General features: G+C 28.1%; 1 protein-coding gene and 1 long non-coding RNA gene across 2 annotated transcripts in view; both read left to right on the plus strand.

Annotated features, from left to right (window-relative positions):
* The window catches only part of LOC107445175 (uncharacterized), an 83,145-nt gene extending 82,405 nt beyond the window's left edge, over positions 1-740 (plus strand). The window contains exon 21 of the mRNA XM_087168978.1: positions 508-740. Within this exon, the coding sequence (XP_087025104.1) occupies positions 508-610 (103 nt within the window). The 3' untranslated portion in view covers positions 611-740. The remainder of the gene's footprint in view (positions 1-507) is intronic.
* A 5,478-nt stretch (positions 741-6,218) lies between these two features.
* On the plus strand, positions 6,219-12,773 carry LOC107445193 (uncharacterized). The gene is made up of 3 exons (XR_001584220.4): positions 6,219-6,480; positions 9,740-9,812; positions 12,612-12,773. It is a non-coding gene; the product is annotated as an uncharacterized LOC107445193 (long non-coding RNA).
* The last annotated feature ends 5,425 nt before the right edge of the window (positions 12,774-18,198 follow it).

An 18,198-nucleotide genomic window follows, 5' to 3' on the forward strand; every position in this document is an offset into this window, starting at 1 on the left:
ATTATAAAGAAGAATATTTTTTTACCTTAAATTTTTACCTTAAAGGGGTTTTATGATTTTGTCCAATTTTTTTTTATTCACTTCATTAGTTCCGGAGATAATCAAAACACACAAAAAATGTAACTAATATTAAGTGACTAAAATAATAGACGGCTTATTTTGACTGAACAATTGTTACTGAATAGTGAATATTATATTACATATCGCAGATACACCCATATTTTTAAGATCTAGAAATAAAGTTAATCAGGGCATTTTCTTTCTTTCTTTATTAATTTATTTTGCTTACTGTGATCGACCGCTGGTAAAATTTTTGAAGTTAATTATTTTTTCTCGTTATGTATTTCTTCCAGAGTCTGTGTAACAATAAAAAATATACCAGACTAAACTGTCGAAAAATATTTTTATTTAGTAATTAAGTTGTAGTAGCTCTTGTATTAAAATAAATTTTTTTTGTTCTCGATCTTTGTTCGTAAATATATATGATTTCGGTTGTTCTATTTTCAGCGAAGAATCCTACCAAGTGATAGAAGATCTAGAAGATGTGCAAAACGAGGCAAGCTTAGGTTTTCATATTAAAATTTTATTTAATATTAAAAACAATTGCTAAAAAGTTTTACCTCATTTGATAAACATTAACTTAGTTAAATGAATAATTTGTTTTTTAGAATTCAAATAACCGTTTGTAATTACAGTAATTGTTTACTATATTAATTAAAAGAGAAATACAAATACAATCTATCTATAATATATAAAACGCTAATACGTACGTATGTATGTATCAATAAAACCGATGATATTTCTTTTCTCGCGCTGGCAACAGTTTTCATTTTTAATTGATTGGATTCGGCGCGCAAGAGCACGTAGTGAGCAACCAGATAACAATAACCAGAGTGAGCATTATCAGATTGTTCAATTCAGATTCATGCACTAAAAAAATGACAATTCGCGATCGCAACGCTCGAGTACGCCGTCTAGCGGGAGCCTGTAAATATCAGACATTAATTTATCACGTTTTCATTTAGTTCCATCAAAAACATCGGCCATGTCGGACGCCATTTTCTTAGCAGCAAATAAAAATCAAAATTTCCCTAAGGAACAGCTGAAGAACTTGAAAAAACTAACCAGAACATGCCAAACATTGAAGCTGAACACGCCAAGCATTTGAAGAACAATTTCTCAATAATTTTTACCTTTCTATTACCAACAACATAACTAACAATTTCATGATCACTTGTTGTTACAGATGTGTGTATTACGGTAAAATATTTTTTTCTGTCTTCAATTCATTACAAATTAAAATGAAGTCAACATTGCTTTTGTCATTCCAATAAATAAATGTGAATTCAGAACGTCAAGAACTGCAATAGTTATAGAATTCTTCTTTGTTATAGAACAGTATATATTTCTGTATCTATATAATTCGGAAAACAACAATAAAGAATCAACCAAATTACTTGAAATAGTGTCATTTCTGCTGATGATTAATAAATGTTTTATAGTTTTCTTGGTAAGTATTTCTTAGTTTTGAAAGAATAGATAATTTCAACTAGAATTCAGCTGTTCTGTTTTTAAGCTACATATTCAAATTCATATCGAGATCTTACAATTATAAAATTTTGATGTGTGGTAGGTTATCTAAAAGTAATAAAGGGATAATCTATGCACATATTATTTGAAAATAAAACTTTCAAACGACGAACATTTCATTTGGAGCTCTACGGATTTATAAAGAAGGTAAGTGTTATGATTTTTATTATAAAAAAATTAGCTTGTAAAACTTTTTTTTCTTATTTGATGATAGTTCTCTACAGAATGGTTTCTTACGTCTGATTAAGAAGTATAAGAAAAGAAACTATATGAAAGTTTTTATTTCAATGTAAAGAATTCTTAAAATCGTTTTTTATCCTAAGAATTCTTTATTTTCCGTTTTATAGTTTATAATTTTTTGATAAAAATTGTTATCAAAATACTTTTTTTGAAAACATAAATGGTATAACATTATGTGTTTATTTATACTTCTTGCATATTCTAATGTTTCAAGTAATATGATTCAGAAAAGTATGAATAAAAATTCAGTACTTATTTATTAACGCCACAGCAGCTACAGATTTGGCTGTTTTTAAGTGCCGCCAATCTACACCTAAAATTTTTGTGACAAATCATAAAACGAAACACTTTATTTAAAATCAAAGTAGTTTATCGGATTTCGGTGGACAATGGGCGAAATACTTCTCTCCAGAAAAAATAAAATTGCATCTTGTTCTATTTTTGGCAAATCCCAAAGACGCATTTTCGTAGCACTAAAAAATGGTAACAAAAATCGAAGAACAAATCATTTTGGAATTCTTCTGATTTATAAAGCAGGTAAGTGTTAATTTTTATAAAATAAAAAATTTTACTTTTAAGTAGTTTTTTTCTTGATGATAGTTTTCTATAGAATGGTTTTCTACGTCCGATTATGAATCAAAAAAGAAAAAGCATGAAAGTTGTTTATTTTAATATAAGGAATTTTTAGAATTGTTTTTTTTTTGTTTTGTATCGTAAGCATTCTTTACTTTACGTTTTTCAGTTTCTAAATAGTGATTTTTATTAAAACTTAAAATTTTTTGATAAAATCACTTGTCAAAAACTTTATTTACAAAATTAAATTACATAAAATTATGAAGCTTATGTATAATTTTTGCTTATTTTAATGTTTGAAGTAATATGATTCTTAAAACTATGTTCCTTCTTTAAAAAAAAAAGAGATACCATCTTGTTTTCGGTTGTATAAGAAAGGATATCAAACATTTTTCTTTTTTAAATTTAATAAGCCGCATTAAAGAAGGAACGTTACAATGCTACACGCTACATTAAAGACGTCTCCAGTGTAACTGAATGACGGTTCATATAGAAATCGCAGGTCTGCGTCTCATACAACAACGCCCCCTATAGTTCGTTGCGATCGCGAATATTTAATTTAAACTCAATTAGGAATTAATTAATTAATTGAAGTGAGAATGCTTTAAAAGGCCGCTGTTGAATTCGCGATCGCAACGAACTATAGGGGGCGATGTTGTATGAGACGCATACCTGCGATTTCTACATGAACCGTCATTCAGTTACTCTAGAGACGTCGTTAATGTAGCATGTAGCATTGCAACGTTCCTTCTTTATTGTGACTAATTAAATTTAAAAAAGAAAAATGCTTGATATTCTTTCTTATGCAAACGAAAACAAAATGGTATCTCTTTTTATTAGAGAAGGAATATCCAAAACACATCGGAAAAATATTTGTACATTAACAGAAAAAAATATGCATATTCTTATAAGAGTTAAAACCTAATGCCCGAGAAATAGTTTTACTAAATTTAATGATATAACATGAAAGGCCCATTTAAACTTTACATTCTATAGTTTTAAGAATCATATTACTTCAAAAATTAAAATGAACAAAAAGTATACATAAGCCTCATAATTTTATGAAATTCAATTTTGTAAACAAAGTTTTTAGACAACAATTTTTATCAAAAAATTTCAAGTTTCAATAAAAATCATTATTTAGAAACTAAGAAATGTAAAATAAAGAATGCTGACGAAACAAAAACAAATGAACAATTCTTTTTTGTCGCCATTTTTAGTGCTACAAAAATTCGTCTTTGGGATTTGCCAAAAACAAAACAAGATGCAATTGTATTTTTTTAGGAGGGAAATATTTTACCGAAAAAACGAAAATGTACCAATTCCCACAACATAAAACTTTATCTTGGTAAACGTACGTTTTGGAAATGTTATTTCATTTGGAATCTTATTTATCAGAGTTCATATGGCGATATGATTGTTTTGAATCTATGCTAAACTCTATATCGGCTCATTTTCCACCGAAATCCGATTGACTATTTTGATTTTAAATAAAGTGTTTTATTTTATGAATTGTCGCAAAAATTTTAAGTGTAGATTAGCGGCACTTAAAAACCGCCAAATCTGTAGCGGCGGTGGCGTTAATAAGTAAGTACCGAATTTTTATTCCATACTTTTCTGAATCATATTACTTCAAACATTGGAATATACAAGAAGTATACATAAACACATAATGTTATACCATTTAATTTTTCAAAAAAAGTATTTTGAGAACAATTTTTATCAAAAAATTATAAACTAAAAAACGGAAAATAAAGAATTCTTAGGATAAAAAAACGATTTCAAGAATTCTTTACATTGAAATAAAAACTTTCATATTGTTTCTTTTTTTATTATTCTTATAGTTCTTAATCAGACGTAAAAAACCATTCTGTAGAGAACCATCATCAAATGAAAAAAAAAATATTTACACTCAAATTTTTTATTGTAAAAATCATTGCACTTACCTGATTTATAATTCCCGGAGAATTCCAAAATGATAAGTTCCTTGTTTGAAAACTTTATTCTCAAATAATAGATACATAGTTTATCCCTTCATTACTTTTAGATAACATACTACACAGCAAAATTTTATAATAGATATGAAATTCAATATGTAGCTAAAAACAGAATAGCTGAATTCTAGTTGAACTTATTCTTTCAAAACTAAAAAATACTTACCAAGAAAGCGATCAAAATTAATTAAGAATCAGCACAAATGGCACTATTTCAAGTAACTTGGATAATTTTTTATTGTTGTTTTCCGAATTATATGGATACAGAAATATATACTATTCTATAACGAAGAAGAATATGCTATAACTATTACAATTCTGTATGTTCTGAATTCATATTTATTCACTGGAATGACGAAAGCAATGTTGACTTCACTTTAATTCGTAATGAATTGAAGACAGAAGAAATGCATTTTACCTTAATACACACATCTGTAACAGTATCCGAAATCGGAAGTCATCAGTTGCAAGTTTGTTGATAATAGAAGTTATAAATTATTGAAGAATTTTTCTTCAAATGTTTGGCGTGTTCTGTTCCTGAAAGATTTACTAATATTCTGGAGATTTTTTTCAAGTTCCGCGGTCTTTTCCTTAGGGAAATTTTGTTTCTTATTTGCTGCTAAAATATGGCGTCTGATTCAGTCAATGATTTCGATGGAACTAAATGAAAACGTGATAAATTAATGTCCGATATTTACAGGCTCCCGCTAGACGGCGTACTCGAGAGTTGTGATCGCGAATTGATATTTTTCTACTGGGAGCTACCTAAACGTCTAAAAAACGTTTAAGTGTTTGTATTGAATGCATTGAATTTTTCTATATTTCGCGTTTATCTATGCATTGAATTTTCACGCTTTAAAATGCAGAATATTAGTGAAGCAATATTTGATAATTTATTTTGCTAATATGTTTCTTATTTAGCTAATGTTTTGATTTTTTCACCATGTACAATCTAAATAGCTAATATACTTTTTTAAAAGCCAATAAGAACATTGGTAGAATCCTTCTACATAAGTACAATGCTATGTCTTTGATGATAAAATACTATGTCTTTGATGATAATATATTATGTCTTTGTGCTAGAACATTGTGTTCATTGGCGAGCGAGCGCAGCGAGCCATGGTTCACGGCGTGAACCACATAGGATTGCGTAGCATTTCTCGGGGGTTGGCGAGTGTTAGCGAGCAGGGGGCGGAGCCTCCTAGTGTTTTATGAAAAATTAAAAAAGAAATTTTTTTTAAACTTATTTTTCAAGAAGTTAATCGTGCAAAATAAAAAAAAACATGAATAACCTTTGATCGAATGTAAGAATTTTTACAAACTGAGCTACTTCCTTATAGGTTCAAGATATAAACAATATTTTAATGTAAATCTGGCATACAATTGTACTTCCTCTAAATAAATATTTTTTTATGAATTTGGAACTCGCTGAATTTTGCTGTTTGTGCAGCAATCTGGAAAATCTGGTCCAATAGTTTAATAAAGGGAGCAATCGACAGTTTGAACTATTTTTTTTCATTTTTGTAATTTTTTTGTTCTTTTGGTTCGAATTTTACTTCTTTAAACGTACACAGTAAACATTTTAGATTCTATACTATCAAAGACATTGGCTCAGCCTTTAACTTAAATACTGGTATTTGAGCTATAAGACGAAAAGTTGCTGCAGTTTTAATAAGGTGTTGAATTGGATCAAATTTCTGCTCAAAATGAATTATAATATTGCGCACTTGCTTGTAAAATGTACGACAATATAGTTCAATTTAGCATTTGGTTATGGTTGCAAATAATTTGTAGGATAATATTATTTAACGCTCTACAGTGCATTAAGAATAGTTTACTGAGGTCAGAGTTAGTGTATGGAAATATTTTACAATAGGCAGTAAGGCATAAAACTCATTTTGATTTCATCCAAATTTTATTAGCTTTTTGGCCCTTGGTGCACTTTATTTTGTGTTTTCTTTCTGAATTTCAGCTTTTGAATTAAATTTTTATTAACAATATTTTATTTATATGTTTTTTTTCAGGGCAAATGTAATAAACATTCGAAAAATAACAAGCAGCAGAAGCAAAAATCAAACCTAATGTAAGACAGCTAATAATTTTAAACTTTCCAAAATACTCTAAAATTTAAATTTTAGATTAAGAATTTTCAATTTGTCGAGAACTTTCTCTGCTAGTAAGAACTTTTTTCAGGAATGTTCAGTAGACGTCTTAGAAAGTATTTTATACCCGGATGATTGTTCCCTAACCGGTTTGTTTTCCGGCTACGATGTCATTAAGATAGCTGTGGTTTGACAGCGAAACATAATCATTTTCAAAAAGGAAAAAAGAAAACGAGTAACTGTGCTTATGTAGTAGTTTTATTCATATGTTGAAGGAAAGGCTTATAAAAAACTCGGAATCCTAAATAGAACACTTACCTCAAAAATCACATCTACCAACCAATATTTAAATATTTTAAAACTGTTTATAGAGCTCAAATCTCCAAAAAATTTCGTTGAGAATAAGCTGATAAGAAAGATTATTTTGAAAGAAAATTTTTGAAGTCCAATTTTTATTATCTCGGAAAACGTCATTGTAGGTGATAGATTATAGACTACCTGAATACCGGTTGTCCGAACTTGGTAAAAAGGAGTAAACAATTAATAAATCGCTATTTATCAGCAATATAAAATTGTACAAACAACGACAATACGAAAACACGAAAACAACAATACGAAATTGTGCATAAAATATATACCAACACAATTAATAAAACTGAAATAAATTCCTTTCCTTTTCAATTTATTATAATTTGTTGCATTCCCATTAGTCTCTCGATATTAAGTATAAGACTCGTTTTCAGTAGTTCATCTTATCAAAATAAAGAATACGGTATTCAGTGTCTTTTGGCATGAGGCTTTTTATTGAGGCCAACTCATCATAGCCGAAATTTAACACAATCCTTATTTTTCTCCTATCATCATTTACTTCTTCCTCTTGAATTCGAGGGGCTGAAAAAAACCTCTCTAAATACCATTCGTATTAAGACTGCAGAGTATTAGTTTCATTTCAATAGGCACCAACTGTACTAATACCTATATTAGTATATTTGGTACTTGCAGATGGAAATATATATATATATATATATATATATATATATATATATATATATATATATATACACGATCGATATATATATATATATATATATATATATATACACGATCGATATATATATATATATATATATATATATATATATACTTGCTATATAATCTCTAATCTCTCGATGCGAGAGTATCTGATTTGATCCCTTTAGGGGATTTCTTTTTTGTATGTGAATATGGCCATTATCCATCACATTAATTCTGATAAATAAATAAAATTTTCACTAAACGATTTATATCAATATCCTGAGGATAATCATTTTACTACTTCCATAATCAAGATATTTTAATAAGGCCAAGACAATTCATGATGATCACCTCCACCAAAACTTTCACCACATCAATATTTTTTCTATTGATGTTAAATATCATATTTTTTAACATAAAAAATATTGGTGTTTCTTTTGTTTCTGATCAAAATAAAAATGAAATGAGATATTCAGCAAAAATACTTCAAGACTAATTTTACATCACCAAAAAAAAAAAAAAATTTTTTTTTGAGTGCATAATTTTAAAAATAATTTTCTCATAAGTTAAATTGTCTTATTTTTCAATACAGAAAAATAATTCGAGTGTTTTTTTGGTTTTGGTTAGTAGGAAAATTAAAAGTGATTTTTAATCAAAATACTTAAGATTGTTTTGTAAAAAAAAACTTAATAAAAACAACTTTTTTTTACCACAAATCTTTTCCTCTTGACGTGAATTGTCATATTTTTTAAGATGAAGAAGAAAAAGGGTATTTTTTTTCTTTAGATCACTAAAAAGTACGAAGTTATATTTAGCAAAAATACTTTAATATTTTTTACAGCACAAAGGAACTCTCTTGACCTAAATTTTTTTCTTTGTTAAGCTGTTTTTTTTAATCAGTGAAGAAGTGAAAAGTGCTTTTTAGCCAAAATAGTTAAAGAGGTACGAATTTTATTTATTTACTCTCTCAAAATTTTGTCATGCATGGCTCAAAGTCATGCTTTTTAATGCTAAATATTCAAAAAGGTAGTTTTTTGTTTTTGGTCATTAAAAGAATAAAAAGTGGGGTTTTATTTTTATCATAAAAGTTGAAACATTTTATTACCCAATAACAGTATTTTTTGCGTATTGTTAAATGTCACATTTTTTTCAGAAATTATTAAAATTGTGTTTTTTATTTTCAGTCTTTAAAAATAAAAAGTTGTTTGCAATCCAAAATAACTGAAATTTTGAATAATGCAAATTGACCACATATTTTTTTTCTTATCATTTTCTCAAAAACCTTAATATTTTGTATTGATTCATGAAAAAAAGTTGCTTTTAGCCAAAATATTCCAAAATAAATTTTAGGCAAAATACCTCTCTAATTGAGGAAAAAACATAATCTTGATTTTTTATTTTAAAAAATAGGACTCGAAAAAATTTAAGATTCTGCGTTTTTATTTAACGTTTTTATTCTACGTTTAAAAAATAACGATAGTGATGGTTTTTATTCAGCTTAAGAAATATTTTTATTTGTTACGTTAAAGTTATAAATCTTATATTGAAAATACGAAAATTAAATCTTGAAAATACGAAAGTAAGCAGAAAAATATACAGAGAGTACGATAAAGTATGAAGATTTTAACTTTCGATTATAAGTTTGAGAATTACTTTTAAACATACAGAAAAAAAATTTTACAAGTCGACCAAGTTTTATTCCAAAAGAATATAACTTCAAATTTGTCATGGGGGAAGAAATATTAATTCAAGAAGGGAAAAGCACTTGTACAAGATAAAATCAAAATAATGAAAAGCAGAATGTCTGTATATGAAATTTTATATAAAATATATTAAAAGAAACAATTGAATTGCTTCCAAAATTACAAAAATGGAAAAGTGGATACCGTTCATGCGCTAAATCATAGGCACCCATTTTCAAGACTCAGAGACGATCATTCACGTTTGGTTGAGTCTTGAAAATGGCCGCGTATGATCGAGTGTTCGACACATGTTTACTTTTTCCTTCTTCATAATTTTTGTAGCTAATGAAATTTTTGAAGTTTTCAAAACAGCGTTTATGATATTTTTACTTCCAAAAATATTTAGTAATAAGCTGCATCGTCAAAATTTTGAATATTTTTAGTCCCCTGTTTTTAATCATATCGTTTATTTAACACTCACCAATAATTTTTTTTAGAATTTTTTAGGTTAAAATTTAAAACTTTACGTGCATTTTTTTTCCAGTCACAATATAACTGTGATTATTAATTTGAATGGAATGCCGACCACAACATATTCTTATAGACCAAAAGTTGAGGTAAATATTTTTATTGGTTACTCTATATATGTACTCATATGTCTTTTATGTACTCATAATATATATGTCTACTACTATATATGTCTTTCGAACTATTTATGTCTATATATGAGTTATATATGTCTATATATGTACTATGTATGTCTTTTATGTTATTATGTACTCATAGTACATAAATGTACTACTTTTATACTATTTTTGATGTCTTGAATCTTTTCTGTTCAATCAAGATACCATTAAATTTAGTCATAAAAGTGCTCTGACGTCAAGAAAATATTCCAACAACATGCAGCAATTGATGATTTCTCGCATTCGTGATTACGAACATTTCCATCGTGTTCCTTAAGTTTAAATTTTACTGCGACTTCAGTTTGTCTGATGTAGCAATGGTTACCATGACAACACATATGGTAAATTCCCCAGTGATTACCAAAAATAGAAGGATATCTAAGATACTTAAATTTAAATTTTTTAACAGTCCTAAATTAGACTTTTAAACCAAAATGAGAGAACATATTAGTAATTTTCATTACAAATAGATAAAAAATGGTAAAGCAACAAGTTCTCTGTAAGGTTTAGAAGAAAAGGGTCATTTGGGTCTTGTTAGTCTTGCAATGACTTTGATTGTAACGGTTAATCTAGATTATAATTCTCCTGAAAAAAAATCGAAAATAAAAAAGTTATTTAGCCTCTTGCGCAGTTTCTAAGAAATAATTGTTAATATAAGCAATTTGTTTTTGTAGTTGATTTTCTGTAAAACATACTTCATTAATATTCAAAGAGATTTATCAATCTTATGAAAGTTTCCAAGTTCTTAACAATTATCGCGTCATATCATGTCATTTTATTTTAAAGAAATGGCTTAACAATGGCTTATGACAATGAAATATATTTTTTTAATTTTCTCTAATAAAATAAATTCTTCAATTGAATTCATTTATCGATTTTGTTCAATATTATTCAGAATTCTATAAACGCCTTATTAGATACTCGTTTCCCTCAACAAAACTAGAGGTCTAAAGATTAGCGCATTTTGGAGGAATCACCTTAAAATCTAGTTTATTAATAATGATAGGAAACTTTTTATAAATATCTTTAAAAAAATGATACAAAAGATGTTGTAATTTAAATACTAAATAATTCTTAATGACTAAATTATATAATAAATAAAATGAAAGGTGTTGATAAAAAGTATGAAAAAATATTATTACTAACTGATACAAAAATATGCTTTTGCTTCCAATTGCGTTTTATTCAATATTAACTATATTGGGCTCTTTATTGTTTTAATATTACATACCAAGATAGTATATTATATAGTAAATTTCATTCCAAAGTGAATTTTTCCTGCCTTCTGTCAGTTTAGGTCAACTGTTCTAAGAAATTACTTAAACCAAAAAAAAATATTCCATAATGGACATTGCTGCATTGTTAGAAATTTCTGGGGAGAAATAGTTAAATTGCAATTTATTTAATTGTTATTTTACCACATTCAAGCAAATCACTCAAATAGCCATCAATAAGACGACTTTAAAACTGTTAACTGGGAGCAAAACCGTTCATTAACTGCTTTCACCTACTACGGTTAAGCAACCAGAATTTTATTGTGCCAACTAGGCCTACCTAATGAAGCTGCATAGTTTTATTTCAGATGAGTGCATATGATATTAGAGTAGGCTAGTATGTCAATTTTAGACCGACTGAATGGGAGTTCGAGTGCCTGCGCTACATCACAATATTTCCCCCACTCCCTTCAACACGAGAAGTGTGTGCCATGCACTCCCCAATTTATAACCCTTGACTATTAAAACACGATGCTTTTAATCAGGCATATATGGAAGTATCATAAAGCTGCTTAATACAACAAAGTCTACTATTTTCCATCGCTTACGAACTAATTAAACCACATTAAACTCGCATAAACGGCAGCCCTGTAAAGCTGCTGAACTATCTTCAATATCCAGTTAAATTTCGTTTTACGGTTTTGAAATCATACTACTTTTAAATGGTAAACAACCGTTTAGTTTTGTGCATGTTTTTTAACAATACTAGTTATAAACTGTTTCAAAAGGCGTAAATATAAAAAAATGCTCTTTACTGTAAACTTATTAGATGGGAGAGTGACTGAAACTTTGTGGCTGCAATATACTTTTAGAGAATTTCGCAATATCTCGGGAACTTTGAAATGAATTTAAGCCTTTTTGCACAGATTTCTGAAATTTATTTATCCAAAAATAATTCCACCCAAGATTTATTTTTAATATTCTTTATTTATTTTTCATCATTTTTTCATCAGCAGAAACATTTCAGAATTGTACAGTTTTTTTTTACATAATTTTAGAGAATGCAATTTAATATGGCAAAATCCAAACTTTGAGGTAAATTGTTAAAAAAGTACTTGAAAAATCAAATTTTAAAATTCGTTTTCTAACGAACTATACTATAGATTTTGCTCAAATTTTGTATAGTGTAAAATTTTGTATTAAACTTAATTTTATAATCAGATAAACACAAATTCTATATTAAACTTATATTCTTTAAAAATATGTATAACGATATTATATAAGGAAATTTTACCCTTTATTTTAAAACATAAATTCTAGTGTCTTAAAATGCTGAGTATTTATTTTTTCGATTACCATTGTGTTTAAGACAACTATAACATTTCGATGATCAAAGCCAATTTGGTCATTTGTTGTAGGAAAGAAATCTCTGTCAAAAGATAAGCATATGAGTTCAGGACCTGTATAACTATAATAAGCAACATTTGAAACGTATATATTTATATGTATTTTTCAGAATGTGGAGTTTTGGAGTAATATAGGAGGCTACATAGGAATATGGCTTGGAATATCTTTAATTGCTGTGTACGATTTTTTAGATACAATAATTGGTATCCTTTTTCATCTTTTTCAGAAACTTCATGTCAGGGCTAAAAGATTTGTAATACGAATTTTGAAACGTTAAATTTTCTTGGTATAACTAATTGTAAACTTGAAAATCTATCCTGTATAAAAATATGTATTAAATGAATACTTGAATAGTTTTTGAGAGAGTAAATAAAAGTTGCTTCAGACTTTAGAATGCGTTTTGTTTTGTTAATGAACAATTTTCTCTTTCTTCCTTGGCAGAAAAGGTATTTGATGTTTTCAAAATGATACTTTAAAATTTGAGCTTCACTTTCACAGTGTGTTACCATTTTCAATGTATATTTTTAGAATTCTGAAGATTAAAAATGGTACGTTCAGTGCGCAAAGTAAAAAACGGACCACCCTGAATAATTTCTGATCTAATGATCGGATCTTCAAGTTCTAGGAAGAGACTCCAAATATTCTAATTAATTAGTGCAGACGATATTCTAATTCACGAAATCAGACACAAAAACGTACTTTCTATAAATAAACGCACATTATTGTGATGATTTCGAATTTTTGATCCCCAAATTATAAGGGATATCCATAATCTGAGAAACATGATCCCCATTGTTTAGCCAGAAGATCAGTCCAAAGTTTGAACCCCTTAATGCTAATTTTTTCTTTTGCGTGTTTCTCCATATCTCGAGAACTCTTCAAACAAACAGAAAAAGTTTTGCACACAGTTGTAAAATTCATTTATTTAAAAATTCCAAGCAAACTATAACTCTTGGTAAATATTAATTATTCTTCAATATGCTAACTTCAAATGGGGCTGATTTCCATGCTAACCTCAAATATGCTAATCTCTGGGTGACCTCAATAATGCTAATTAATTAATACAGACGATGCTTTTTTACGAAATCAGGCATAACATTGTCCTTTCTCTAAATAAACAAACCCTTTAACGGGTCAAACATTTTTGGCCTCCAGGTGTGCGGTTGAAACTGCGCTGCCAAAATAACTACTTTTAGAGAATTTCGTCAGATCTCGAGAACTTTATACTAAATTAAAGCAATTTTGTAAAGATTTATAAAATTTGTTTATCCAAAGATAATTCCACACAAGATTTTTTTTAAATAATCATTTATTGTTCTTTAATTACTTATTCAATAAAAGTTGAAAAAATTTAGACTTGTAAGGTGTACAGTTTTTTTACATCATTTTAAAGAATGCAATTTTATATTTCAAAATGCAAAGTTTGAGCTAAATTGGTCGAAAAGTCCCATCAAATTTTAAAAAATTTGTTTTCTCAGGAGCTATTCGATCGATTTCGCTTGAATTTTGCAGCATAAAATTTTGTATTAAACTTAATTTTATATTCAAATAAACTCAAATTTTATATTAAACTTACATTCTTTAAAATTAAATGAAATTACGTAATGAAGGCATGCTTGAACTAAAAATAGATTGAAGGACAAGAGGTGAATTTAAAAACTGTGAGAAAGTGTTTCGTTTAGAATAATAAATCAAGGAAAGGATTACATTCAATTTCTTATGTTGTTTTCAGTACCAACGAAAGGTAGTGTACGCAACCAAATAATCAAAGTACATTTGAGTTAAACTTTTATTACAATATCAGTATATTTTCTAGAAACGTTCTAAAAAAAACAGGGAATATTTTTAACATGACTTTTATAACCTGAAAAGGGTTAGTATTGCTATAAAAAGGAAAAATTTATTTATAAACAGAACAAGAAGCTGCTGTCAAAACACAAAATTCATTATGTAAGAATCTTCAGGTCACGACAATATTTATGATGCTAAGTAGGACTTGAATCCAATTTAAAAAAAAACGCCCAGTTGATTGGTTGTATTATGAAAGCTGAAATAATAAAACGAATTCTCAAAACAATAACCGGAATTAATGCCATAAATATTATATCAAAATCCAACAAAATAATAATATCAATAATCTATATATATATATTTCTCTTACACGGTGACAAAAAAAAGCCTTATTACAACTCCCCAAATGGCAACGCTAGAAAATCGACCAATGATTGCCGCTAAAAATGTCACATGCTAAATTTAGCTCAACATATAGCGCTTTTAAAAACGGAAACGGAAATAACCCGAGAGAGCTGCGGCAATCTCATACTATTTAGTTAGGCAGAAGTGAGTAGTCTTTGTCGATTCGATCTCTATTTTAGTATTTTGTCGAAGGGCTTTTTTTCACGAATCTATATATTACGAATTTATTTGACGATTTTTGACTTATATCACAAATTTATTTGTCCTATTATTGTTATTCATTGTAAAATGAGTCTCAGTCGTGCTGTTACGCTTTAAGATTTTATACTATAGCACATTTCTAGTAGGTTTAACGAATTACATGTCATTTATTTGAAATCAAATTTATTTTAAAGACTTAGTATTTACTAAAAAGATGTAATTTTTTAAAAAAAAAAAGTTCTTAGAATTTTGTGCATTTGCAATGTACCTAAGTTAGTAGCGAGCGAAGTGAGCTTGGTTTGCGAAGCAAACCATATAAGATTGAGTTGCAATTTTCGGGGGTTGGCGAGCGTTAGTGAGCAGGGGGCGCAGCCCACTAGTAAATATATAATTTCAAAGTAAATATATTACAGAAAAGGAATTGTTGATTATAACTAAGAAAGTAAAATTTTAATACTGGAGGGGTGTTGGAAATTGATCAAAAATTTGAATTTTAGTTTGACGATATTGTGGGTTTGTTTTGCACAGGACGTATGAAAATAATTATATTATTTCGGCAAAAAATATTATATAAATGATTATTAAAAAAATATTATATTAACTAGCGCAGACGATAATTTAAGTTACGAAATGAGATACAAAATCACACTTACTCTGAATAAACATACCTATTTTTTTGACGAATTCAGATTTCTGACCTTTGAAATATATGGAGTAGTCACAATCTGCGAAATATGGTCAGGAAAGCGGCAATTCTTCACTAATTTTAATTATTTTTCTTAAAATTATGGTTGAAAAAAGAAACTTAAAATTGTCAGGAATGCAATTTTTCACTTAATTTTAAAATATTTAATTTTAGATGGAAATATACAAAATTTGAGGAATAGTGTGAAACATCGATTTTTAAGAAAGTGCTATTTCTGAATTTAGATTTCTCAGGGACAATTTGACTCTTTCGTCTTAAATTTATCATTTAAAACTGCATTTTTAAATTGGTTTTAAAAAATGCATACCTTATAATTAAATTTTTTCGACTATAGTGAAACAAACATATAATTATTTTACTAAAATTTTTATTTTGCATAATTTTTGCATAAATTTTTATTTTGCATACATAATACTTGGCCAAAAAGAATTTTATAATTGTGAGCGAAAATTGTTCGATTAACTTAAAAAGTTCCCAAAATATGGCGAAATACACGAAAAGTAAAATGAACATCGCAATTTTTTATCACTCTCCTAACCAAATTATTATGACCATATTTGCCAGATTGCGGCTGCTCTCTATATTTATAAAGATCAGAAATCCGAAGCTTTGGAAAAAAAAGTACGTTTATACAGAGAAAGTACGTTTTTGTGCCTGATTTCATAATCGTCGCATAAATTAAATAGCATATTTTTTTTTTTTTTATAACCGACATTTGGCAGCTGACTCAATTTTGGGTTCCATCACAAGGATTCGAACCCGACACATCTTTGATAGGCGAACGCTCTATCCCCTGAGCCATCGCTGCTCTCACACCCAAATTAGGTCCCCCACGGCTCTAATTAATTATCATATATGAGGTCAGAGTCACGAACCATTAAGAACGTGAAGATTTGATTATTAGATCAAAGGTTATTTAGGGTAGTCCGGTTTCTACTTGAACACTTTACTTCCTTCATTTGTCCATCTAGTAGACAATATTACCTAGGCATTGAAAAATAGCAAAAAGCTTATTTTACGAAAATTATTTGACTTCTAAATAATGGAACCATTTAAATTGTTTTATAGAAACAATGTTGTCTAGAAAAATAAAGCTTTTACCAATTGATAAGCAATATAAATTGCTTTCTATGAAACTACATCCGCTGCGTTATCTTTACAAATATCGAATATATGTTTTAACTGGTCATTTTTTCTCTTTGGCCTTCTAACCTAGACCTACCTTTAATAGAGATGAGTTCCTGTTTTAAATTATAAATTAAAAACAAGTTCTTTCATTTCCTCATAAGATCCGTTCCTTGAATTATCTTTAATACTGCAATTCAGTTAAATTCTTTAACTGCCCAAAAATTCCAGTTACACAATATCTTTCGTTCACGATTTAATCAATGCTACTTATGCAATGATCAAATATGATTTTAGATATATTACATTAGAATTTATTTTATAGAAGGTGAAACAATAAAAAGAAATTGCTGATTTTTATCTAAGCTGCTTTCCTTCATACGTAATAAAATTTATTTACTCCGCAAGTTACGATTTTCTATTAAAAATTCGAAATTAAAATAAATTAAAATATAATAAATAATAAATTTCCAATTATTGTAATTGGTCACCTTGGGTTGGATTATATTCCTGATATTTTTGAGGCAAAACTTTGTTATTCCGAATTTTCGGAACATGTACACTTCCACTGAAAAGTAATTGTGACGCTTTAGATTGCTTGCGATCGTTATCGAAATGCAATTTCTACGAAATCGATTTAAGCTATTTTTTTTAATCTATTTTTCGTCTTACAGATATAAAATAAGATTTTTGTATTACAAATATAAAATTACAAGACTTTCTCGTATCGGTGTATCAATATAAGAGGAAAGAGTGGGTGATGCTTATTGATTACTTATTTAGTATCTGCACAGTTTAGAAAGCTAAAACTATGACTTTCAATAAGGTAGTTCTCTTACTCGTTTTACTTGCTATCCTAGTCTCTTCACGTAAGTAATTTTTTTTTATAGAAATTTTACTTCCAGTAATTGGTATTATGACCATTTAAACGATCAAATGGAAATTAACTTTTCTGAAACATAAGCAATATGCATAGTGCTCAAAATAAAAAAAAAAAAGGGAAACAGATTAATAACTTTTGTACGAATTAATGATGAAAGGGGTTATCAAAAGAAAATGAATTACACCGTTCGAAATTCTTCGGAAAAATAGCTAAATTACAATTGATTAAATTGTTATTTTACCATCTTCAACTGAAGCAGTCAACCATAAAAAGTTGGTGTTCAAAATTTTAACTGTGGGAAAAAAAGTTTGTTGACAGGTTTTATCTAACACGGTTAAACAGCCAGAATTTTAATTTCGTCAATAACGCTACACCTTATGAAGCCACTTGACTTTTGCAGCTGGGATTTTGAATTGGTTTTGCATACTTTAGCCGAGAGAATTAATTTGTTATTCTTATGACAGGTTGAGCAAGGCTTCGATTCCCAGCATTGACGCAACATTATTTCCTTTCCTTTTTTCAACGCATAAAAAGTTTCCAGTATCCTGCACTCCTCAATTGGTAACTCTGAAATATTGCAATACG

Source organism: Parasteatoda tepidariorum, chromosome 8 (assembly GCF_982258835.1).
Source record: "Parasteatoda tepidariorum strain Cologne lab strain chromosome 8, Ptep-v5.0, whole genome shotgun sequence".
Taxonomy (NCBI): Eukaryota; Metazoa; Arthropoda; class Arachnida; order Araneae; family Theridiidae; genus Parasteatoda; species Parasteatoda tepidariorum.